The 25861-nt window shown below is 41.7% G+C and overlaps 1 protein-coding gene across 1 annotated transcript in view; it reads left to right on the top strand.

The window, feature by feature from the left end:
• The first annotated feature begins 1878 nt into the window (after positions 1–1878).
• Positions 1879–25861, top strand: part of GALNT2 (polypeptide N-acetylgalactosaminyltransferase 2) — a 92963-nt gene continuing 68980 nt past the window's right edge. The window contains exon 1 of the mRNA XM_040551920.1: positions 1879–2083. Coding sequence (XP_040407854.1) covers positions 1973–2083 — 111 coding nt within the window. The 5' untranslated portion in view covers positions 1879–1972. The remainder of the gene's footprint in view (positions 2084–25861) is intronic.

Below are 25861 nucleotides of genomic sequence, written 5' to 3'. Positions count from 1 at the left end.
GCAGTGGATTATTTCGGTAAGCTTGTGAAGTGTGCAGCTACAGAAGGATTTTCTGTACATGCATGGCTGGTTAATTTTGCTGGAAAGGGAAAAATCTATCTAAGCACATTGCTAAAATCAGTGAAAATACCTGAGGCTTCAGGAAGACCTTTGAAGGCTGTCTCAAGATCTTTTAGGCTGTGTAAAGGGCAAGAAAAGATTCTGTAGGCTTTCCAAGGCATTTAAAGAATAAGTGGCCTGCAGAATTTGTAAGGTTAAATGGGATTATGGCTCCAGAATCGAGCACTTTACACAGTCGGGTGTGTGATGTTTTCTGTGTGGAGCCATGGAAGGAACAGCACCCTCTCCCCCAGCAGATCTGCCTGATGAAGGAGTCCCCCAGCAGCAGGAAGCTGCTTCTAAAAGCTGATGGCAGAGCTTAACAGGCTGGAGTTTATCAACTTGTTGACAGTCTTGGGCTGCTGAGACTGCTCCAAATTACATAGAAAATGTTGCTAATGAAAATTTAGCCTTTGGGGTGGTGTGTGCGTGCGCCTTTTTAGACACAGGCTTTTGCAGTTACTGTTGCTCCCTTGCATCAAACATGCTTTGGATGAATCAAAAAATCTCATCCAGAACATCTGCGTGTCTCCTGGCAGCCCATACTCTCCAGTGTACCTCACTTCAATAGATGCCAGTGGTTTGATTCCAAAACTTGTGTTTTGCACAAATTGTGTGTCTCTCTCTAGCTCCCTCCAGAACCAAGAATCACAAAGATGAGTTTATTGAAAGAGTCATCTGTGCTGAAGAAAGATCTCTCTATTTTGAGATCCTGAAGGAGTACTTATCTCGGATTCCTTCCTTTGTCTTTATGTCCATCTCTTCTTTCTGTCGGGGCCCTGGCAGGTAGGAAGGCACGTGGTTATTCTCTGAAATCTTTGCATACCAGACAACTTCTGTCCAGGCTGTGCCAACCCTCTCACAGCTCATCTCCCTGGGGAGGCTGTCAGCAGAGCAACTGTGCCGGTGAGCAGGTGAGCTTCTGATGCCATCTCTTTGGGCTGCTGGATCTTTTCCTGCTAATGCAGCAGAATTGCCACCAGGTCTAGCACCAGGTCCATGCTGACACCATCCTGGCGCGGCCTGGATTCCGGACTTGTAGTGAGGCCATTGGTGCAGATGGACTGGTGGAGGCCTGACGTTGGCATGGACAGATGGAGCACAGAAAGGTGGGGTTTGGTCAAAATGGGCAGCGATCAAACAGCCTATTGAGAAAACATGGTGAGATGATGGAGAAAAACTTTGAAGTCAGGAATGTTCTGCTTTGAGTGGATGCTGCAGATACAGTTACGGTGGTCTTTAGGGTTAATGACGTGGTATTAATCGTGTGGTGTTTTTTAACCGTTAGCCTCTTCCCTTTTGAGTTTTGTGTTCTGCTTTCTCGATAAGAGCATCCAGACGACCCTGTATCAACAGAGCAGCCTCTAAGAGCGGAGCCCCACCAGGGAAGATCCAGCAGAGTCACCTTTAGCCTGGCGTAGGGACAGTGACCGGACGGGACACTGCTACTCGGGTAACGCAGCGACCCCATAAGCGCCGGGAGAGCGGCGTGGCAGCACCGCCAGGACCTCGATGCCACCACGGCAGAAGCTCTTAACCACACCGGGGACGCCCGCACTGAGGCGAGGAGGGGACGAGGACGAGCGGCCCCCGCCGACCGTTGCCCGCCGGCCGTTGGCGGCGGCGGCGCGCGCCTCCCGCCACACGGGGCGGCGGCTTCCCGGCGTGCTGCAACCATGGCGCCGCCGGTAGCCCCGCCCCGCCCCGCGCCGCCCCCCGCGGGGCCGGGCGGCGCGGGATTGGCCGGGGGGCGGGCGCTCGCCCTCTGCCCCCTGACCCTGCGCGGCGGCGGCGGCGGCGGCGGCGGGAGCGGCGGCGGGCGGCTGCTGCCCGTTTCCTGGTGGCCCGGGGCGGGGAGGAGGCGAGGGAGAGGATGCGGCGCAGGTCCCGGCTGCTGCTGTGCTTCGCCTTCCTCTGGGTGCTGGGCATCGCCTACTACATGTACTCGGGCGGCAGCGCCGCGCTGGCCGGCGGCGGCAGGAAGGTGAGCCCCAGCCGTTACCGTGACCCGTGCCCCTCCTCACGGCCCCGGTCCCAGCCCGCTGCCCCCTGCCCGGCCCGGCCGAGCGGGGACCGCGACCCACCCCCGCCCCCCAGGGCCCTCCTCCCCTTCCTTCTTCCTTTATTTTTTTTTATTATTTTATTTTTTTAACGCCTTCTGCCCCCGTTACGCCGGTGCCCCGGTTGGGTGCGTGGCAGGGCCGGGTCGTGCCGTGTACCCCCCCTTCCATCTTTTCCTTTTTTTTTTTTCTTCTCGCCCCCCCCCCCCCCCCCCCCCCCTTCGTGTTTCGGTCAGTGACGCCCCGGCAGTGCGGGAAGAGCTCCGTGCTGCTCTGAGTAAACATTTCCAGGGGCTGGAGTTACCGGCCGGGACGGGGGGGACACGTACCCGGTGGTTCCTGCCTTTTGCTGGGGGACAGCGTGAGGCAGCGGCTTCGCCCGCTGGCCCTGACAGAAAAGCTGCTAGTGAGTAATTCGTGTGTGTGCGCACGCTTCCCCCCCGACCAAGGCTTGTTTCGCCTTACGTTGTGGAGTAGGAACGGCAGCAAAGCCTCTGATTGCTAAGTTGCATCTTAAAACTTCCCCGACTGAACCCCGGAGTGGCAGAGGGCGAGTGAGCAAAGTGCACCTCGGCTCAGTGCTCGCTGAGGAGTGCCGTGCCCCTTGTAGAGGAAAAGCGGCCTTTCTTCGCGCCGGTGATGTATAACGCAGGGGGTCTTTTCACGGTTACTCGGATGCAATTCTGTGCATCAGTGCTTATATTCCAGGTAAAAGCCCGCTGGGTTTTGGTGATGATGGGTTCCCACGGCAAGTCATGGGAGCAAATATTTGCACAATTATGTACAAAGTCACTCCCGCAAGGGTCTGCGGAATGAGTCTCCGCTCATTTCTAACTGGCTCAGTGCTCTGTTTTTCCCCTTTTTATTCTCAACAGCAACTTTTGACACAACTTGTTAATGTAAGTGTTAAGCGTGGTCCGTCAGAGTAGATACAGCGGTGGAAAAGGATCAAGCGCGTGATAAAAAGTAAAGCAGTAGCCTAAAGCCTTTCTTGAAGAACAACCCCAGTGTGTTTAGAAAGTAAAAGCAATCTTATGCTGCTGGTGATGCATAATGGGATAAAGGAATGCTATCTAAGGCAAATATATCTGCAGATAGGGGAATATATGTTTAACTCTTAGTGTGTTTCATTTGGAGCTTCCAGTCAGCTTTGCAAATGAGTTCAATTCACTTTTACTGATGGGGGAGCTGTGGTGTGGGGATAATGATTTGCACAAGGTCACCTAGAAGATGAGGTGAGAATAAAGTAGAAAAGAAACCAGTCCTTCTGAGTACAAGTCTGGTACTTAGTCTCCTAGAACCTGCTGCTGTTTCTTGTTGATATTAGTACAACTTTTCTTATGGATTTAAGAGCTCTATGATCCTGATGCTTTCCTCAGGTTTATTTGTCATCGTTCTGCTTGAAATTTAATAAACCTTACTGATCTGGGTAACTGGGAGAGTTTTAGCAAAGGTAAATTTAAAGAAAATGAGTTATTTCATAAGCCTGAACTGAAGCTCAGTGCTAGGTTTAAAAATGTGGAAGTTTAAAGTAAGGCCACGGTAAGGAAGAAAACAGGTATTGTGACCATAAGAAACAAGTGGGGAAATTAACAATTACGTGTGGATTGCTGATTTAGGATTCTATTTTCTGTCAGCGAAGCGTAAAATTTAATCCTGGGCCTCAGAGTAGGTTAGCAATTGTAAGTAGAGGAAGATGTGTGTAATGTAATAGCTTTTGAATCTCAATAAAAGGCTTATTAACTTAGTGTCTGACCCTGGTATAAAGCAAAAACATAAACTGCCTTAAACTTATGAACAGAAACCCTGCTGTAGTAAATTTCTTGGTTGGTATGACTTCATGTAGTCCTTATTACTTTCCCACTATTTCAGTATAATGAAAACAGAGTTGCTTACAGAAGAACATCACTTTTTATAAATTGGAGTCTCTGCCGTGTTCAGTCTAAAATTACAGAAGCCAGAAGGGGATAGTTCTTCATTTATGTGAATAAGTAATTTGCATGTTAATTACAGATCTGGTTATGGAAACAGAATGTTTTTTCCATGAGGATGATTTTTTTCGTATACAGACCTAGCGTGTTTTTCAGACGTACTGGACTTGTTTGGTATGACATCCAGTCCTGCGGTGAACAACATCAATTCCCTTTACCTTTAGAAGAGGTGAGAGTATTTGCCCTTTTCCAGGATTGCCCCTGAATAAGAGAGAAGAGTGGTTTGTTTATTTTTTCTTTCTCTTATTAGAGGAGTGTCAGAGTTAATGTAAGCTCCTACTTATTTTGGTTCTCTATTTATAACCTTCTGAGCTATTTGGATGCTGCAGTGTGCAGGACAGCCTTGCCTAAGTTTTTGGCCTCTGGCAGCAGTGGTGGAAGCCACAGCCGTGTGTGTGGTGCTCTGGCTAGGCAGGTCGTGGGGCAGCGGGAGCTGAGCACACATAAATGGAGCTAAAGCACACAAAGTGGGAGCTGTCTCATTAGTAAATATGTAAATAGTAATGACTAAAAAAAGCCATGAAGGAGCAACGCTTCTGGACCTAGGCACAGAGCTGCAGTAGAATGAAATTGCTTCTTCCGATTCTGGAATTTAGGGTATGACAGGCTTTCTTCTTTTATTCTTAAAAAGAAGAAAAGGGCAGAGTCTAAGCCTTTCATTCAAAAGGTACTTAGAGGTGGCTTTTTTGTTTTCTTTTTCCTCCAGTGAATCTCCAATTAAGATGATTGTAACTGTGAAAGCCAGGGGTTCAGTTCTTTCCTTCTTCCAGCCAGATCACTGGGCTGTAGATTGGAGAGAGTCTGATTCACTTGTTTAGTGGTTAGAGAAACAGTTCCTAAAACAGAGGCTGTGACACAGAAGAAAGCAAGTTGCAAGCCCAACAGTTGCAAGACTGAGAGAAATGTGGCTCGCTTTTGTGTTCATTTAATGTGCTTTATATTAAACAGCCTTTGGAGTGGAGACTGGAACGAAGCTTGTGGATAATTTCCTAACCCGTAGCAAAAGTGGTTCATGCTCCATGTCTGACTTGCACGAAATGGAGTACAGCTTCTTCAACATGGTTAGAAAGCTACGCGTACCCTCCAAGCCAAGGTCGTCCTGATGCTATGACCCCCTTCTAAGGGTGGTGTGAATTTGAATTGGTCTTGTAAACAAGTCATTTAACTAGTTTCAGATTTTTTTTGAATACTCTAACTGCTAAGCTCTTGCACAACTGAGTGACTGGGTTTTAAAACAAAACAAAAAATCCTGCTGGTTTCTAAAGAACTTACTCTTCTAAGCATTAAGGAAGTAGGCCTGTTGAATGGAGCCCTTCAGGCAGGACAGAGGAATGTCTGCGTCTTATTGACAGCACCAAACACCTCGCTGCTGCCAAGAGGGAACTCCTCATAGGCGTACCCTGAAGGAGACCTGTAGGCTGAAAGGGGATTTACTGTTGAAAGCTGAGGCATCAAGAGGAGATGCCTGCTAGGCTAAGCCACAGCTGAGCCAAGGTTTGGAGTCTTCTGGTTGTAGGTGCCAGAGTACTGACAAGCTTTTGCTGCCACATGAAGAACGTCGTTTTCGTTTCCTTTTCGAGTTGGACGTCCCCTCAAGCTGCCCCTTCCCTCTGTGCTGTGCTTCCTCTCTTCCCCTTTGGGCTATTTAGAGAAAGAGGGTAAAAACAGTTATTCAGTAATCAGAGATGGATAATTGTTGCCAGTACCTCTTAAAATTAGAAACATCTCTTTTTCATCCCCCCCCCCCTCAAATAAAACGCCCTCAGCCCCCAAATGCTTTGAACTAGAAGCCTGTTAACCTCTTGCCTTGCCAGATTTTCTGGGTGCAATGGAATGAATTGCAAAAAAAACACAAATTTATAGTTAGTCGAGCCACAAGGAGGCAGGCTTCTCCTGTGGAACTGGTTACTACCCTGCATACAGTACTGTTTTGTGAGGTTGGGTTTTTTTCCTGTTTCCTGGCTTTGTGTATTTTTGGGGTTGGGGGGGACAATGTGTTGGTGAATTTTTTTTTTTTTTTGAGCAGGCTTTTGTTAGTGGTTGTACTATGAAGCTAGCTGAGAGGGAATAAATTCAAAGGTAAATGATGCCTTGAGTACTGGATTGACTAAAAGTAACTCAAGCATTTTGGGGAAAGGAGGAAGAAAAGAAGCCAGCTGCTCTCTTCTAAGTTTTACAAGGATAAAATTTTAGAATAACTTCTTTCAGCGTACAGAAAGCTTTCTTTTCCTCTTTCTTTTCTTCTTTTTTAGAACCTCTGAACTATTTCAGTTAGTGTTAAGTGAGGCTCTTAAGCATGACATATATGTATAATGACAGTAGAAGGACAGCAAGAGAGCTACATATCTTCCAGACTTAGTGTACACGAGCTTCTTTTTGAAGGTTTAAGTGGGAAGAAAGAGGAAGTGTGTTTTAACTTTAGGTACGCCAGCCTGTTTTTGTCAGGGGGTGAAACTGCGGAGTGTAAATTGTTTGACTCTCAAGGTGTGTGGAGGCAGGAGAGCTGCTTTTTGGGAGGGGGTTAAAAATAACCACCGCAGTTCTGTTGTCCTCATTTGCCTAAGGAAGGCATTGCCAGTTTCAATGGCTAAATACTTAGAGTTTAGTTTATTGCATCATTTTAAAAGGTAACTTCAGTGCCTTGTGCAACGCCCCATTGGATGCAATTTCTGGTATCTTGATCGTTAGACAAATGAAGATACCAAAGATTAAAAAAGAGAAATTAACACTTGGCATTCACTTCCTACAAAGTACAAGAAGATAGAAAAGCTCGTTCCTCTGCTTAACGGGTAACACTTTCTTGTCCAGCAGATATTTTTCTTCGATGTAATTCTATAACAATGAGAAACACATTAAAGGCCTAGGCACTTTGATAATAAAGCTCTCGCTGGAATGTAAAGAGCCTCTGAAGTTTGACAAATATGTATACTTTCTTAATGTAAAATGTCACTTGGCAAAATGACTCATCTGGGTGGATTATTTCTCTCATAAAATGTAAGTTCAGGTGTGATGAAAAGGCAGTCACCTGCAAATTCTGTGCTGTTTGCGTAGGTCTGTGGTTGCACGAGGCTCTTCCTCTTGTCTCCCCTGCAATTTGAGATGATTCAATGCGGCATTTCTCTGATATGGCAGGGTAGTGAGAAATTAATTCTTAGTCAGAGGCTGCTGTGTTGTCCCCGCAGCACACCCATCAGTTCAGAAACTGATGACTCTGGCTTTGGTTTGGATGCTATCGCTTTTGTATCACTGGTACCTACTTTTGTTTCATAAACAGAGAAGTGAAGCAGGGCTGTTTGGATGTACAGAAGGGGTTGAGGAAACAGGAATGACTTCTAGTTTCACGTGAAGCAGGGTAGTTAATGTGCTTTTCCACTGTTCCGCCCCCCCCCCCATGAGTATTGCAATGGCTAGCTGAGCTTTTCAGTGTTATTCCGTTGTTGTAGTTTGCTTAATGTGATCAAAGTTTGTAAATTGTAATGATGTCCTTTGAGAGATGTAGGTTAAGAAATGAAGTAGTATGCAAACAGTGTGCCATGTACCCTACCTGTTTTTGTCTTGTCAGTCATGCGTTTGGAGATGTGTTGTAAATAAATGCCAGTCATTCTTTCAATGTGTTCTAGCTCCCTCCAAAAATACAACTTGAAAAGTATGTTTTTTTTCTAGCTTAGAAAAGGCACGATATTACTAAATATAAGTGAAAGTATTAAAGATATGTCAGTGGTGGATATCAAAATGAAATAGTCATCATTTGGTTTGTAGACCAATATGGGAAAAAAAAAAACACAAAACCTACCCAGACATGAAACATTTAAATATGCTAGAGAACGTAAATCTCTGTCTTCAAAATTACATAATAATTCCATGTAATTTTCCATATTTCCAAAAAACATGGTAGTTCCATGTTTTTTTCCTTAGAAATGCTGATTTTTCCCCACTTTTCATATCTATTCTTTTAGTCGTCTTCTCTTTGTTTTCCAAAGTTAGGTATGCTATGTATTGTCCAAGTGCTTGTGTATAACTGATGTTGTTCTTTCAAGATGATAGATCAGACCTGAGGTGTGGTGTTGTCTGCCAGAAAGCCTGCTCACAACCATGCTTTACTACAGAGAAGAGATGCCTTTGTATCTGCACTGAGTGTCATGAGAGAATAACCCTAGTTGCGTGACTAGAAAATGTTTAAAAACAGCACCAGTAGACAGCCTGGAAGATATTTTTGCTTGGATTTTAGGTAACTACATACATTTTGTAATGAACTTAATATACAGGACCTTAGTTTAAATTAGTCTGAAAACGAAGTGTTAGGATGCAATTGATCCTGTGCAACTCATGAGATGAATTTAAGCTGGTCAAAGGAGTCAGTGCAAACGATGAATGTAAACTTGTATTTTTGTTCAAGATAATTTGGTTCACCTAGGTCTTTTCTTAAATAATTTGCTCAGATAGTAGTTTAGCTATCGATGTGCAGCTCGGTGGTGTACAAATGTGTTTTTCAACTGACTGGACATTTAGTAGCAAGTCATCAATGTAGGAGTTAGTGGAGAAGCGGTGTATCGCCAGTATGTTGGCTATGCCATGTGTTGGCAATGCACTTGAATTCTTATAATGAATCTGCAGGAAGCAGTGTGACACATGCATCTTTTTTTTTTTTCAGGAATAAGGGGTTGAATGTCATTGCCTGCATACATTGGGTTAGTGGAGAAACAGTGTATCAGTGTGGGCGTTGTATAAGGAAACACTAAGCAAGTTGTTTTATTGCCATAATGTAATTCAGAGCGGTGGTATCTTAAGCTACATGAATTTTAAAATCTGCATACATTCTGTTATCCTGTTTGTTGTGAAATGACTATGTGCTCATCTTCTGCTTTTCTGTTTCGTGTAAGCTTTCAAAGAAAGAAAGGAGGAATTGAGGAGGGAAGATAAAAAAAAAAAAAAAAAAGTTAAATGTCAACATCAAAATGTTCATCTTTTGTGTTGGGAATTCAGAGGCGTAGCACAAAGTATTCTAGATAACATGAAATGATTCACTTTCTGATGTTTCCTATGGGTCCATGATGTTCTTTCATAGAAATCTTTATATCATAGGCCTCTCCCACTAACTGGAAGCGAAGGGGTTTTTAAACAGCTTACTTTATTTCTGTTTTTGTTTTGAACAATGGACTGTTTTAGGAAACGTGTGTTACTGATGCACACCATGTAGTTGTTTACCTGTTATCCTGTAGTGTCCATTTGTCTGATAAAAATTACCGTGAATGAAGTAGTCCTGGAATATTTACTGTGTCCTGTGGCAGTTGTTAATTATCAAAAAAGTGAAAAAATCAATATCTGTTCTCCTTCTAAAAACAGTAACTTGTATTTACCCTGTTGGAATATAGCCTATTTTCTTTCGTGGCTTAAAGGTAGGCTTTTCAGGGGGCGTTGTCTTTTTTGTGCATCAACTTGCATGCTAAAGCTATTTGGTAACTTGTTCATATGAGAGTAATTTGCACAGGCTATGTTTGAAGGCTGTCAACACTTTATTTTTCCAGTTGCGTTTTCATCTGTCTAATCTGTTTATTTTCCCCACCATTTTTTCTTTTTAAATGCTGGCTTTGTTAATTTCCCAGAGTACTTTTATTGTCATTTAAGTGAGTTAAAATATATTCTAGTTAAATACCTATGCCACCTGACAGAACAACATCTACATAAAGGGGCTATCCAGGCAGATGGTACCTCTGAGCTCTGTTTATAAAATTCAAACGGAAAAGGAATGAGATATTAAAAGCAGTCTGAATTTTAGAGCATTTGACATATCCACAGAAACTACTATGTAGTATGCATCAAAGGCAATAATTTTGATTTGTCATCTTTAAAACTATGGTCTCTTATGGAAAAAAAGAGCCTACTGAAAAGTTTGCAGGTTCAACTATTGATTTTTATAGCTCCAGAAAGGTATTTGTTATACAATTTGGGCACCCTTTTTAAGGAAAACAAAGAGTAACGAGATTCTGCTGAGTTCAGGCATTAGCAAAATGCAATAGGTTGTCTGGACTGTAACAGAGCTGCTTGAAACAAAAAGAATTTAGCCAAGGAAAGATTCAACAAAGAGTTGGCACTGAGCTAATGCTATTGTGAACAAATCTTCAAAGAGCTGTGACCTGACGAGAAGAAAATGTTTTCTTGTTGTATGAAGTTCCAAATGTTTAACCACTCTGAAAATAATCAGCACAGCTGAAATTAGTTGTGGTTACTGAAGTAAATTTGCTTTAGCTGGCCTGTTGGTTTAAGGACGGTCAGCATGTGTGTATGGACGTATTTTAGTGAGTTGAAGTAGTAAGGTTTTTATACAGCTTGGCTTTTATTTTTCCTGCTTTTAAGTTAAATGGAAAAATATGTTCTCTCAAGTACATGTAGGTTCACAAGTCCTTAGTGAGGAGAGAGAAAATTTCCTTATTTCATTTGGTAGCAAGCTGCTACCAGCTAATGGTGGGTCGGCCCGTATAATTACTGGTCTTTGCTCAGACGTTGGGAAATGTCCCTCTCACAAAACCACTACTGTGGTAGGCAGATCTAGCAAAAATGTGGGGGCTATTGAATTACAGTAGTTTCTGCTGGGGTGTTTCACGAAATTAGGAGTGCATGTGTTGTCCAGACAGTGTATTAAATCCTTGTTATGGGCAGTCTCCTGTTACAGTGGAATGCTTCAGGCTGTGCCAGACCATCCCTTAACAGCAAACTTGCTCCTTTTATCCTGCATTACCTATTTGTAGAAAACAGGGTGTGTACTTTACTCCTCTGACTAGTGCTCTTGCAACACAGTGTGGATTTGGGTCCTTGCCCTGTTGCTTTGCCAAGAAAACACCATTGACGCGAAGATGAGCTATGTCATCTACTCTTAACAAATTGGTAACTGATGTTCTAGCATGGGGAATAATTATTACCCAGATATAAAAGTATCAACTAAGATAGTGTAAGTTTTAATTTAGAGATGTTCTTCATCAGTTCCACTGATGAAGTGTCTGTTTCTCTTCCGATGTTCTTTGTAGGTGGTGATGGGGAGTGATAACTGTGGCAAGTCCAACGGGGGACCCCCTTGAGAGAGCTGGAGCTTGCTTCTCCTACTTGACACTCTCACAGGAGCTGTTCTTAATACCTTTTTAAAAAAAAAAAAAGATGCCTACCAAAGACAACCCCCCTCCCCATTTGTTAAGCTGTCTGACTTCTGGTAATAAGCGCATTCTAAGCTTGTAGGCCTTGGTAGTTGAATAAAAAAGCAATTGCAGTCTGAAGGAAGCATTTCAACTGCAAGTAGTCAGCAGCAGCCTAGCAAACAGCACTCCTTTGCCTCTTCAGGTTTTGTACTGAAGCCGATGTGGAAAAGGAAGGGGAGAGGGTGCTGAGTGGAAGAGCATTGATGCCAGCACTGCATGATTACAAGTCAGAAATACATTAGGACAAATAAACTTCTGCTGATCGAGGGAGGAAAAAATTTGCAAAGAGCTGTCTGCAGTGACTGTCAGGTTTGTGAGAGATGTAGCAATGATGCAGTACCTTTTGTTGAGGTGCAATTGTTCAATTATCCCCCATACTTACTGAATGTTCTCTAGTAAAATAGACAAGAGATTGATCCTGATGTCCACTTTGGCCTAGGCCTGGAGTACCTGGTTTTATACTCAGCAAAAGCTGTTTGCTTAAAAATCCATTTTGGTTACCTACTGAGATAAGTAATGCAGATCATAGCGGTGTTCTAGGAAAACACTGCTTGCATCGTGGGAACAATAGCTAGAAAATCAAGATAACATCAGTCTGTGCTCACTTAGTGTTCTCTAAGTAAGTGCTTGCCATTTCGAGAGCAAGAAACTCAGGCAAAAACTGTTTTTACACACATGCGGGGTCTTGGAGTGTGACTTTTATTTTTTTAATTATTATTCCTTAATGGCTGTACATGTTTCAAATGTGGCCATGATTGTGTCTTTATTTAGTCATACGCTAAAGTAGTTGTGTTTTTAAATTAAGCATGTTGAAAATATTTTTGACAACTTCAAGAAGTACGTTTGCTAAGTCGTCTGTACATAACTAATGATTTCTTGAAAAACTTGGCTGCTGTGAACACTGCCTGACGGTATTGGAAACTCTGGTGAAAAGATACCCCAGACTGTTTCAGGAGGATTTTTGACGGTTGTTTGCTTTAGAGCACTATATGGGGTCCCAGTTCTATTGAGCCGTCTTGGCAGGTTATTTCTACACCCTGAATTTAGAAAAGGGCTTCTTCCTAGTAACACTTAGATATCCATGTGTGAATGTTAGCTGTGGTCTCGCAGTAGAAATACTTACGTAGTCATTTTTTGCTGTGGCCTCTTGTTCCAAACAACCCTTTTTGTCTACACGTGTCTCATTGAGGTGTATTAGAGAATAGGCTTGTATGGGTTACACCTTAGTAATGGAATGGACTTTAACAAATGATAACATCCCAATTTATACTCAAATAGAAAAGATAGCTCAAGCTTTTCAGGCTGTGGTATCGCAGAGTGATGTGACCTGGTGCTGTTGGGCTTTGAGGAGAACAGGGCTGGATGTGTTGTGGATCTGGATATGATGAGGTAGGCTGGCTGTGCAGAGAACTGTGGCTTGTGCCTAATCCTATGTGGTTGATGTGTCCTACTTCTGAAACCTCCAGTTCATGCATGTTCGTTCGTGTTTAGGATTGTGATATTTTAATGTTTATTTCAAAGAGCAGCAACAGCTCAGATGCAGGCAATGGTTTGGAAATATCTTGGCATTTGTTCAGATTAACTGTGATTGCGGTTGTCATCTCGCAATGTTGTTATCCCTGTTACTTCAAAAGGTTTCCGGTGACAGATCTGGATAAGTACACAAAACTGCTATAAATTTTTTTATTCTAATCTCTGAAGTAGATTTATCTTGTGATTATTTTTCTCCCCAAAATAACAGAAGTGTCCTTCGTGTTCCAAAAGTTATTTAACAAAAAAAAAAGCAAGAGGCAATTCAGGGATGCTGTTAGATGACTCTTGGGGTATGGGAGTACTTTAGAAGTTACTTCTTTTGAGTACTTTACAATGTCTGAACCGATTGCTCTTCACAAGAAAATAAATCTTCAAAGCAATTTACAGTGGAACTGCTGCATGAGTGACTTGGTTAAGTCTTGTGAAGACTGCTAAAACTATGTAAAGAAACCTTGCTTTTAGTACATGGTTTGTGATGAAAGCCAGTTCATACTGATAAATAAGCACGGTGTTGGGTGTTAGTGGGAGTGTGTGCTTGATATTCTTCCAAGATGTTATCTTTGTTTTTTAAGCAGGTGTGACTAGTATGACTAAAGGAAATGCTCCGTGTTTAAAATGGCAATCTCTGTGGATTGGGATAACCCATAGAAGTACAGAAATCATTGCAAAACCTCAGAAAAAAAAAAAGACTCTTAGCACTCATTTACTTCTGCAAAACAGCTAAAAAGTCTGCAGTTTAGCTTCAATTATTAATAATTTTCTGTTTGAGTGTCACACCATGTTCTTATTTTGAGTGTGTTGCTAATTCCCCTTAGCTAGATGATTGTGTCACTTTCATCTTGTACTGTCGTGATACTTTGTCAGAACATCATGGCAGAGGGTGGATTTTTTTTCTAAAACATACCTTGGTTAAGGCAGATTTTAAGTAGTGCTTATATTTTATTGCACAAGTAAAGATAGATGTAAAACCATTTTTGGCATTTTATTTTTTTAATGAAGACATTGGCCTCTATAAATACTGATATTTGTTGCTTTGTCTCATACATTATTTGAACAAGTGTGATTTTCTTCTTTTTGCCCTTTTCTATAGGTTAAGTCGTGTTTTCGCTCATGGAAGGAGGTGGCTGAAGGATTCTTAAGTAATCAGCCTGGAAAATATATTTCTACATCGGCATCTATCAGAATAATTCTATTGGTCATTTAGTTAGGATTCCTTTATGGCTTTTATGTGATCAGCTAGTGCTCATGGGTATCGGTTTTCTAGCCCTGAATTTGTTTAGCTGGCTGTTTTGCCAGTTGAAAAAAGAGGAGTCTCCAGTGGGAGAGTGTCTGGAAGTATATCAGTATAACTGCTCTTCTGGCATCTGTGCCGTGTTTTCATTTAGGCTGTTCTCATGCTCTTACTGGCAGTAGACTGCAGCAGCTGGGATGTCAGCATGTTTGCTTTCTTGTGGCATGCTTTATTCTTCCTTTTCAGACTTAGCAGTTTAAGACGATTTTATAGTCCTTGTTTTTCCTTTATGTGAATGGCCTTTTGCCATTGTGCAAATAGCAAAGCAAATGGCAATGGAATAGCAGGAAGTGCTCGTGCCACGGCTTCCTTTCTGGTTTGTCAGCTACGGTGGTTCTTGCACTCCTGTTTGCTGTTTCTTGCCTTTAGTTTGGTGATCAAGCTGTCGATTCTCTTCCTCCTCCTCCTGAGTGCTGGATTTTGCTAGAAAAACAATCTGCTTTTTCCCAGCTCTGTCAATAAATGGCAGTGCTTGCTGGTTAATGTACTGGTGTCAATACTGGTAGGACTGCTGCTGGATGGGAATTGTCCCAGCTGGGCTGTTGGGATGCATGGTATGGACTCTGTTAATGCACCTCCTTCGAGTAGTATACCATGCATAAGTATGTGGTCTTAGTTTGTCTGTGTTAACTTGACTCCCCTCTGTATTTTAGCCAACAGTATTTTTGTTTCCTGTTGGAGAAAATGATAATTACGGGCTCGTTTCTTGTAACAATGCAGATGCCTTGCAGCATCTTACAGTTTGAGTAATCGATCCCTACCGTGATATTAGCAGTCAGTTTTTAGATAGTACTGCAACAACAAAACATCTTGTGTAGCACTGTGCAGTTTTTCAACTATTACGACTTGATTCTGTCTCTTTCCGGAAGCATGGTTCTTGTTCTTGTGCCCACTTGAAACAGCAGAGGTGACTTGCAACGTATGCTGCCCTCTTATTCCCTTGAGGACTGGAGGTGCACAGCACAAGCTGCATTGCTTTCGTTTGACCACTTCCTGTGCTGTTCCTGTGGGTTTGTATTTAAATCTCTAGCGGCTGTAAGCTTTATATTTTTGGTGGAAAAAGTTAATGTATAAATAAATTGCATGTTCTCTTTTCTTGCATGTACAAAAAGCTGCTGATATTGATGTGACAGCATTCCAGCCATTTAAGAAAGAAGGCATGGCAAATACTTCTGTGGAAATCTGCTACCTAACGGGGAGCTTATGAAGAGCAAGTTAGATTGTTGCTTGACTATTTTTTTACATTGACTGGAAATTTTGTGATCCTATACTTAAGGATTAAATAATTGCATACATTGGAATACTAAAAGAGAGCTCAATGGTTTGAGTTTTTTGTTTAACTGCATAACTTAACTCTTGATAAACTGTCCTAATCCTTATCTTAAATTTTAAAACTTCCCTGATAAATTGAGTTTTGGGGAAATACTCTGGGTGTGATTAGAGTAGGTGATCCTTGCCTCCTGGCTTTATAGTCTTGCAATCTGTATCAAACCTAAAGAAAGAGTGCTGTTGGTCAAGAGAGGAAAAACCTTTCTGGTTGATGGAGATGAGGAGTTCTGGTAAATTCTTAATAGGCTGCAGAACTGGGCTTTCTGTTTTTACCCCCATTTTTTTTTCCAATTCTGTTTTCCAAAGCTGACTAAGTTCTACATTTCTGTGGGACTTAAATGAGGATAAAAGTTCAAACTGGCTCTGTCACAGCCCCCATTTAGTTTTGACAAGGACTTGAGTGCTTAAGAATGCTTCAGCTCAGGATCTTTGACTTCCAAAGCATGTTCAAACTTGTGAGCCTTTATGTGCATCACTTGTATTTTACATGCCACTGAAATCATGGAATCATTGAATATCCCAAGTTGGGAGGGGCCCACAAGGATCATCGAGCCCAACTCCTGGCACCACACAGGTCAACCCAAAAATTCAGACCATGTGACTAAGTGCACAGTCCAAATGCTTCTTAAACTCCGACAGGCTCGGTGCAGTGACTACTTAATTCAAACTTTGATAAGGTGTTCTGTTGTGAGATTATTTCCCCCTAATTTTAATTTGGGGAAGACGGTAACAAATCAAAGCAGCTCTCCCAGGACTTTAGGTGGCTGACGGTCACTTACTTGGCATAGTTGGTAGCATCCTTGGTTTTGCTGCTGTCTCTTTAGCCTTTGGATTAGTCAGAAGTCGGGAAGTAAGGGCAAGAAAAAGTGGAGATGAGTATCTGCTGCCCTTTAGAGTACTACAAGCTGTCCTGACATACCGTCATGAGTGAGACTGGGGACCGTTTGTGACATGAAGACAGAAGCATGGGCTTGGACTGAGTGGTTAGCTTGCTTCATGCTTCCCAACCATTAAAACAAGAAGGCAGCTTGAAGGCAGCTTGTTTCATATATCCTTCTTGCTTGCTCCTTCCTCTTCTATTTGAAAAATAAATGGTCACCACTCCCATACCATTTAATGCTGCTGGCTTTGTGTAAATGTATTTAGCTGTGCCATAGATGTTCCAGCTCTTTGCTGGTCTGAAACTCCATCGTTCTTTTCTGTTTCACTTCTAGTATGTAGGTGTTCGTGTCCTCTGCAAATTTGAACATGCGATGTGTCCACTCATTAAAGACATGGCTTGCTGAAGTCTAGAAGGTGGACGTGGATGGCTGAATGGAAACAAAATGCATCTTTTGTGTTAACATTCAATGGAAGTGTTTGCTCCATTCACTGAGGCTTTCTGTTGCAGCAAATTGTTTAAACTAGGAACTGCCTGCTTCCGTTTCTGATGTCCAAAACCAGATGGAGTTTCCTTGGAGGAAGAAGGGCTGCAAGAATTTAATCATTTCAATAGTATCTGGCATGCACCAATGCACATCTTATTTGTGTTCTGCAACAGAAAAGGAAAAGAAGAAGATATAGGCTGCTCCTTTGTTTTAAAAGGCATAGTATCTGTTGTATGTAATTATTTCATCAGCCACTAACAATGCATCCTGTGTAAGAAGAGGAAGAAACGGGGGAAGATAAGCTCTAGGTCAAAAAGGAAATAAGGATATCCTAAAGAAGCTTAGCCTTTTGCTTCCCTTTTCCCTCTCTCTGAAAATCATCCCAAGCCCTAAGAGAGTAAATGTGTTTTATTCTAATCTTACCATTAGTGTCGTGAGCTGCCTGTATTACCTGGTTTCTGCATGAAAGCCGAGTCCAGTTTAACTGAAGGAAATCTGGGGAGAATACCGTGCTGCAGATCTGATCGTGGTGTTTGTTTGTTTGTACTAATGGCAACAATGTGTAATTGTAGTTATCCTATTAAATAAATTAAACTTTGAGGCTTACAAAACAATCTATAGTGTGTCTGAAGAATGACAATGCAGTTATAGACTGAGCTGTTCAGTATGCCCATTTACAAAGTGTACTTCTAGACAAATACAAATATTTCCCATTAAGAACAAATAAAAGTGGAAAGCTGTTCTCTCCATGTTTATATCTTGTTTATGCTGTTGTATCCCTTTGCTTACCCATTTGGTCACTTCTTGACAGCTTGACTGATTCCTTTCTTTTTCAGTCACATTTGGATTTAAGTGGTGACAATTAGATTTTTTTTTTGTAGACTTTGAATATCAAACAAATGGAATCTTTCAACTGTCTTCAGATTTGCATTAGCTTTTAGAAACAAACGACATCCATCGTCTTTTGGCAGCTCTAAAGTATGGTGTATATATAGATTAAATATGTGGTGCAGGGATATACAAAACTGAGAAAAAAGACGGTCCAGTCAGGTTGCTTCATCTAGGATGCCAGGTGCTCTGAGTACACCCACTTTTGGGGCTCAAATCTCAAAACACTTTTGAGTCACAGTTCTCTGAAAGTCTGAATTTTGTGTAACCACCAGTTGCGCTTCAAAATTGCTAAAAATGATTCAGTGAGGTGGGAGAACTGAAGATGCAGCTTGAACTGTGGCAAAATCACGAGGCAGTGAAAATCTTTGAAGAGAAGGGTCAGTTTGCTCTGTAACTGGGACTCCAGTCATTGAAACAGTGGATTTAGGTTGTCTTTAAAACTAGAATGTATGTCTGAAAGCTAAAATTAAGTCACTTTTTTCCACTAACTCTTTAAGAATTCATAGTAACTTTTGGTAGATAGTGAATTAGGTTCTGGTGAGTGGGGGGTTTCTATGGTTCACCTGAGTTCAGTGCATCTGTGTTACAAGACAGAGTAGAACTTGGATTTCATTTTTCCTCTGTTCTTGTGCCATTGCTGCTGCAAAAAAGTGGTGCTGGTGCTAGAAATGTGTATGTCTATCTTAATGGTATGTCTGTCTTTATGTCGCATGACTTCTCGCGATCAATTTTGAAATAAGCTGATGTTTTGAGAGATCTTCCCTTGATAATTGCTGATGAAATTGCCAACTTAATCCTCTCCCATGGGTTAGGTATCTACAATTTTTAACTTGTTTACTATTTTAGAATGTGCTTTTAAACCTTTACTTAAAAAGTAGGCTTGGGTTGTTCATGGAGTTAAGTTGTCTTTCAATGTGTACCTGTCACGACTCGTTTTTGCAGCTGCTTTCCCAGCGATGCCGTAATTCTGAATATGTTGCATGTTCAGCATCCCTTGCCATCTCTGCTTCTGTTACTGAAAACAAAACTTGTCCTGTTACAGATTGTCACAGCAGTGAAAGAAAGAACAGACTTCTACTATCACAAGAAATAACAAGCAACATTTTTTCCAAAAATATTTACTATTTGGTGTAAGCAGATTATTGTACTTGTAAACTGTCAGAATTGAGTGAAAGTGGGAAGTGTTAGGTCTTTTAAATAAAAGCTAATCTACTTGTTATTTTTTTGCAATTGTACTGCTCACAGGCCTGAGGACTTCTTAACTACATCGGAACTTGTTTCTTTTTGAGGATGGTGAAATATATGTCCAATCCCTTCATTCAGATCACTTTACTCTGCTACAGTTTGAATCATCGGGAGTGTCAGAGCTTTCACTCTTCTACACTTGGATTACTGCCCTATCATCTAGATCTCGGATTACTAGATGGTTGTAGCTGAACACCTTTCCCAAATGTGGGAAGTGTTGACCTGAAGTGTCTTGGAGATAAGGACATTGTAATAATAATTTCTTCCATGGAGGACTGATAGAGTAAAATAAAATCTGTAAGAACAAGTCACTTGAACTTTATCTTTGTACGTAGGAGGAAAATACACTTTTACTGAACATAAGTATACCTAATTAAACTTTTACTGGTCGTAAGTGTACCTAATTAAAAATTTGATGGTGCTTTCATTTTCTTCCTCTTGCTTTCTGAGTTGTGTAGTGTTAGCTAATAGGAATGAATAGCAACAATCTTGATATACACTTCCTCTTTTTTGGGAGTTGCAGAAAGTGGTGGCCTTTGGGAGACCAAGTAGCTTTTGTGAGTACTTAAACACTTTGTTCTTTGTGACTAAGTCATTCTGCAGAGCCTGAACAGCATCTTCTGCATCCAGTCATCATCAGCTAATAAAAATAATCTTGGTGCCTAGACAGTGCCTGAAATTCAAGTAAGGTTTAGGAGCCTTTCTTTGGGTAAGAGTAGTAGTATAAAGGCTACCAAGCCTTTATATTCGTAAAATTGAAATTGATGTTTATTTTCAAGCTGTTACTTAAATCAATCCTCTGTTCGGAGGGTCATTGCTCTTCACAGGAACGTAGCCAGGAAAGCCAGCTCCAGGACGGCGGCTTTAGTTGGGTTTATAAAGATCACCGAGGAGCTGCTTCTGTGCTGACTGGCTTTCTTTGCATCCAGTAACTGTGGTGTCCCTCTGACTTCTGTTTTCTCCCTTCCAGCTGATATTTCTCTGCAGCAAGTAAGTAGCCATATAGTTCCTGACCTCATGGGTACTGTTTTTCTTTCCCTGTCTTTATAGGGAGCTATGCTGTTCTGTTGTACCAGGTTTTCAAAGTATTTGGCTGCCAGTGGAGTTATACTGGATTATCTGTTTTACAAGAGTGCTTTTTCTCATGCAAGCCATACTTGTAGTCTCTGACTTCACAGTAGAGTTCTTGCCTCCTGTTGAGTTATTTTGGCCACTGGTGCAGACTGCTAACCTTTAGTGTGCGTGTGTGTGTCGGGGGAGTCATGTAATAAATATTCTTGTCATCAGATAAAAATAATCCCCTCCTCTTGCTTAGAGACTTCTAAAATTAAGGTGAAAAGGGGAGGTTCAGAAACCAAGAAGGAATAACATGGTTATTTCTTATCCTCCTGCTGGAGGGAAAGCACAACACAATGGTAGGCTGATGGTAAGTCAGCCCGAAGAATATACTGGTTTTACAAAACAGTAACTCTTCAGACTGAGTTGCGGGAGGGAGACGACGAATCTTCAGCTTACGATATCAGGCAAGCTGAAGATTCAAACTGAACTTAAATATGAATTTATCAAGGAGGGGTTTTTTTGAATGAGGGGAGCGAGGGTTAACTTAAAAATGTCTTCATGGTTTCTGCCAAATCTGGATTTGTAGTCATTGTGGGCTTTCTTTTTCCAAAGAAATCTGCTCTAGTAGCATTCTTGGAGTCTGTGTTTGTGTGGTGTGGCATAACTCCAAAGGCTTGGGAATTCATTTCTGAAGAGTGGTGATGTTGCTATTTCTTTATTCTACTCGCATACAAAATCAACCATCTTTGTTCTGCTCATTCGAATATATTCATCCCATAAAATAGATATAACCCTCAGTATTCTTCCGTGAAGCTTCCCTTGCTTTTATGACATTTTCAGTTGCTTCACATGAAAGGAAGAGCTGGTTTTCAAACCCAGGAGTCTATATTTACAGAGAGGAATATAAAACTGAACATTTTTGCTTCTCGCATCTGAGATTCCTCCATAGGAGGTACTGACAACAAGAGTATAGTATGTGAACCACGGAGTACTATGCTCTGTTAGTGCAGATTATCAACGAAGTAGATGTACCAATAGAAATTATCTCAATGCAGAACCCCCCCCCTCTAATTCAGCCTCTGGCACTGAAGCTGTACATCAGCAGCCAGACAGGAGCTGAAACATCGCCCAGTGTTCAGAAGCACTTGTGGAGCTTCTAGATTTTAAAATCTTATTTTACCATCTTTGACTTTAAGCTAAACCTTTGTTAGATGTCTGTTCAGTGAAGCCAGTAATGAGTGTTTGTCTGAGATGAGCAAAAAGCAATCCGTTTGGTGTTTTTTTAAAGGCACAGGAATTCTTGCTTCCATTATTTCCTCTCTATCCATGCAACTGCTCTGAAGGTTTTTGACAGTCTGCGGTTTCCATGTGGAAAGGTCAAATCTTTAAAGCAGCCGTTCTTTGCCATTGCCACGATGGTAGTACCCTTTGCTGGTCCATACCCTGAGTAACTCATTTTTCTGATCAGAAAGCAAGTCACTACTGCTTGGCTGCGTACCTATTCACTTAGGTGAATAAATGGTCTCAGTTTGTACAGCAATCAAGTGACTGACAATGATTTTGTTAATAGCTGGACTTAAATAGCTTAACTTGTGCCTAGCTCGCTGTGGTTACCGACTAGTTCAGCGACTTGCCACCTCTTCCAGGATGGGCAGCGGGTGGCCGTAGCCTGCTATGGTATGTTCCTTGTCTTGAAGTTTCGGGAAATGTGATGCCACTTGCCAAGCAGCCACACTGTAAAGGTGATCACGCTGGGGGAAAAAAAGTTTCTAAACCCAAAGCTTTCTAAAACTGCACGAACTTTCATATATGTCTTTATAAAGAAAGCAAGCGGCTTTTCCTTGCCCGGGTTCAGCATGTACATGTAATTTCTCAGGGAACACGTGCTGGGGGAAGTGGGTTTCTTAAGCCAAACACGGTATCGGTGTTCCTTTGTTTATTGAACCAACAGTTTTGGCAGTTTTAACTGCTGCTATGTTTCTGAAGAATGCCCTTGAAACAGCTGGATAGTCATTCATAATTGTTACAAGACTGAGAATTTTCACTATATTTAAACTTCTCATTACATCCCCTTCTAAAAGGGGGTAAAGCCACTGTTCATCAGTACAGGAAGTGTCTGAATGAAGTTCGTTCTTTTGAGTACCCGTATTCAGCCCCCAGCATTGTTCTTCCCCCACAACTCCTTCCTCTCTTATTTGAGGTACATTAAATTGATCACTCTTAAACAGGTTTACATCTAAAAAAATCTTTCTGTGCATTTATTTTCCCGTGGAGGAGGGAGAATATCAAGAGAATAAGGAGGGGTGTTACCGAGTTCAAGGGGAAGTCTTGTGTTAGACTTAAATTATTTTCCTGGTGTGTGTTGCTCAGACAACTGTGCATAATGCATAATACATTTTTAGAAGCAACTCTGAAGTTGTTTTTTTTTTTTTGGGGGGTGGCAGGGGCTGCTGGGGAGGAGCTACATGGTTGCAGATACTCTGTGTAGCATGTGTGTATATATTTAAATCAAGTAGTAATTTCCAAAATTCAAGAGCTAAATCTGTCATCTAATACTGATGGCATTTTGACACCCCTAAAAGTATTAAGGCTGTACTCCTGGGTGATTTATGATCTTCGTTTCCTTCCCTTTTTTGGGGGTATACAATGCGATCAGTAGCATCTTGAACCATTTTTTTAGGCTGTTTAGATTCCAAAGAGCAAGCCGATAAGCAATTTCATAAATCCTCTGATTTTTGTATTATGCTGGAAGCTCTTTTGCTTGGAGTCTAAATGGCAATGGTGAAGAAGAAGGCCTCATAACTAGGTATGCAACTACCCTTTTTTCTTTGGTTGTGCTGTATTGTACTGTAATTTGCATATCCTATGGAGAGTATTGTTGTTTTTTTTTAGTTCTTTTTTCTAGTAATGTGACAGTTTTCCATTCTCTTGTGTATGCTGGGGTATGGATAGACTGAATGCTCTCTGCCTCATATCTGCAGCTGTCCTAGTGAGTGCCATGAGAGAAGGCTGTTGTAGTCGGAAATAAGTCAAAGTCGCTGCTGCTTGCAAGTCTGGCTGCACTTCCTGTGAGATTTTATTGATAAAAGGACTAAATTCATGACCTGCAGGACTGCAGCAGGATGGCTAGGACCTTAGAAACCCAGCAGCAGGTCTGTCTTGCAGCAGAGATTAGACGTCTTCCTGCTTATGAATGACCGAGTACCGTCAGCCTCCGCTCGCTGAGGTGAGCGGGATATATCTTTTGCTCTTCTCTACCACGTTAAGATGGATTAGGATTAGGTTTTTAGGATGTGGCTCGCAAGGTCAGGAAGATTGGGCTATCTCTAGTTCATGACAAAAGGCTGCATTTGAATGAGTACTGTAGGAAAAAAATGCACAGAGCAGAAAGATTCTGGAAGCAACAATGATGTTTGAAGGCTATTCCTTTTCATATCAAGCAAATGAATATAGCTGGTCGTTCAGCTGTGATCAGTAAGGTAGGAGAATATCTGCATACGTTCTGTGTAAACTTCATACCTACTGCTTGTTTTTTAGACTATTGTAGTGACTTTGGTATAGCGACCACATTTTGTCATACAAACACTCTGTAAAGCTCAGCCATCATTTTTTCTTTTACTCAGCTCTTAGGTGAGTAGCAACTGGTGACATAAGGAATGTAAAACACGGAAAGGTGGTGAGGCAAGAGCACTGAACAAATTCCAGTGTACAGTTCACATACACATTTACAGTGTAATAAAGTGTTCAAGTAGAAACTGTTATTGGAGATAAGAGACTTTGCTAGCCTTAATAGTGTGGCCATGGGTCTTTGACAACTTTGTACATTGTTGTTGAAGGTGCATTAATAAATGCTAAATGAAACAGTGATAGTCAGAGCGGTTGCTCCTACATTTTTAGGAAATAAGTGGACGGGAGGTCACCATTGATTGAAAATAGTGACCAGTCTTGTTAGGGGTCCAGTATGTGAGGCCCTAGTATCTAAAAGTGAGATTATTATTATTATTATTATTAGACAATTGCAAGGGAATGTGACAAGTAGCCATGTCCTTTTTACCTTGCTGCACTGCAAAAGTTTTGCTGCCTTAAAGCCTGTGTCACTAATGCTTATGTGAATTCTCAAGGGTTTTGAGCCAGTGCCCTTTATCTTTGTAAGTTTTGGTAAGTTAATGCATAGTTTGGAAGGGAAGTAATGGTGATAAGGAAACAATTTTCTTTTTACCTTGATGTTCAGTCTATCTGTAAATGCAGTCTTGCTCAGGTGTGAGCTGACTGCTCTGGGCTTCTGCAGAACCTTATTTTATCACCTTATTAATGTTAATAGGTTTCTGTGATCTCAGTTATTGTGTACCACTACCTATTTAGCGAGAATAGGTAATTAAGTGGGCAGTCCTAATAGGTTAGTCAAACTTAGCTAGACCCAGCTGTTCTGCATCCCTTAAGGCAGAGAGAAAGAGAAGTTAGTGTTGAGGAGGAGGTGGAAAAGATACTCAGAAAAGATGGCAGGGTTGCAGAAGGAAAAATAAGAAAGGCCATATACCAAAGGGTATCACCGACACAGCACAGAATAGCTGCTCTGCTTTAGGAGAGGAGTTGGCAGAGCGCAGGGAGTGGGCCCTGTAGAGATGAAGGAGCAGATGGGTTTTAGTGAAAAGCAGGTAGAACATAGAAGGAATTTAAGCATGTTATTTTTGATCTTGTGCCTCTAAAGTGGCAGTGGGCAGACCAACAACCTGTTCTTTATCATCACTTTTTAGAAAATGTAAATAAGCTTAAATGTTAATTCACTGCTAAAATTTCACATCAGCGTACTTATAGAATATTTGCTCGTATGTTTGCTTCATACACAGATGGGGAGTTTTGAGGAAAAACTGGAGGTTTCTTTGAATGCAGTCCTCCCCCCCAACCCTGACAACTTACTATGCTACAGGACAAATTTAGGAATTACACTTATCTTTAAGAGCCAGTTAACCGAGCTAGGTATTGGTATGCATGCAGTACTGATGTAGTAAGCGGGGTGGGTGCATCTCTTGTAGATTTGCGTGTTTCATCATGGTTCTAGGATTTCGTGTCTGCTTTGCATTTTCCTTCTCAGCAAAGTTTGCACTAGCTGTCAGTCCTACGAGTGCACAGCACATGCATGGAGAACAAGCTGATGGAGGATCTAGCACCTTTGTTAAAAGTAAGGATGTACAGGCAGTGGCCTGTAGTGGCCCAAGCATGCTTGGGTTTTCTCGTGGTAGAGGCTGCATATTTCCAAAAACTGAAAGGATGGGAACTTGCCCCAGGGAGTGATCTAGCATTGCCCCTCTGGCATGCTAGGTCACTGCTGTAGCGGCAGCTGGTGTGAGCCACGTCTGTCACTTGGGTGTCAGCGTTTCCAGCCAGCTGTAGTCTGCCTGCTGAATACTTAATTTGTCCCAGAAAAGTAAAGTGGGAGGATGGAATGCTTCAGAAGGTTGGAAGCTGTTGTGACACTAATTCATACTTGACGGGGTCAGATGTGGCATGTCTCCTTTCAAAGTCTGTGGGATCCAGATAGTTGGGATCTGCTGTCGAGTTCTGTGTATGTTCTTTCATTAGTTATCTGCATATACATAAAAATAAACCTTACAAATTTACATGAAGAAACAAGTATCACCTTTATTTGATGTCTGGTTTCACCTTCAGGAACTCCTAATGCTAAATTGTGTTAATTTCTGTGAAATTAGAACTCTGAGATTTCTGCAAGATACTGCTAATATCAAGCTATGCAACTTGAAGTTGTAATTTTTCTAATCATTTTTGATTACATCTTTGTTACTTGCATGGC

Source organism: Cygnus olor, chromosome 3 (genome assembly GCF_009769625.2).
Source record: "Cygnus olor isolate bCygOlo1 chromosome 3, bCygOlo1.pri.v2, whole genome shotgun sequence".
Lineage (NCBI taxonomy): Eukaryota > Metazoa > Chordata > Aves > Anseriformes > Anatidae > Cygnus > Cygnus olor.
Note: the sequence above shows the minus strand (reverse complement) of the source record. Positions and strands in the feature narration are given on the sequence as shown.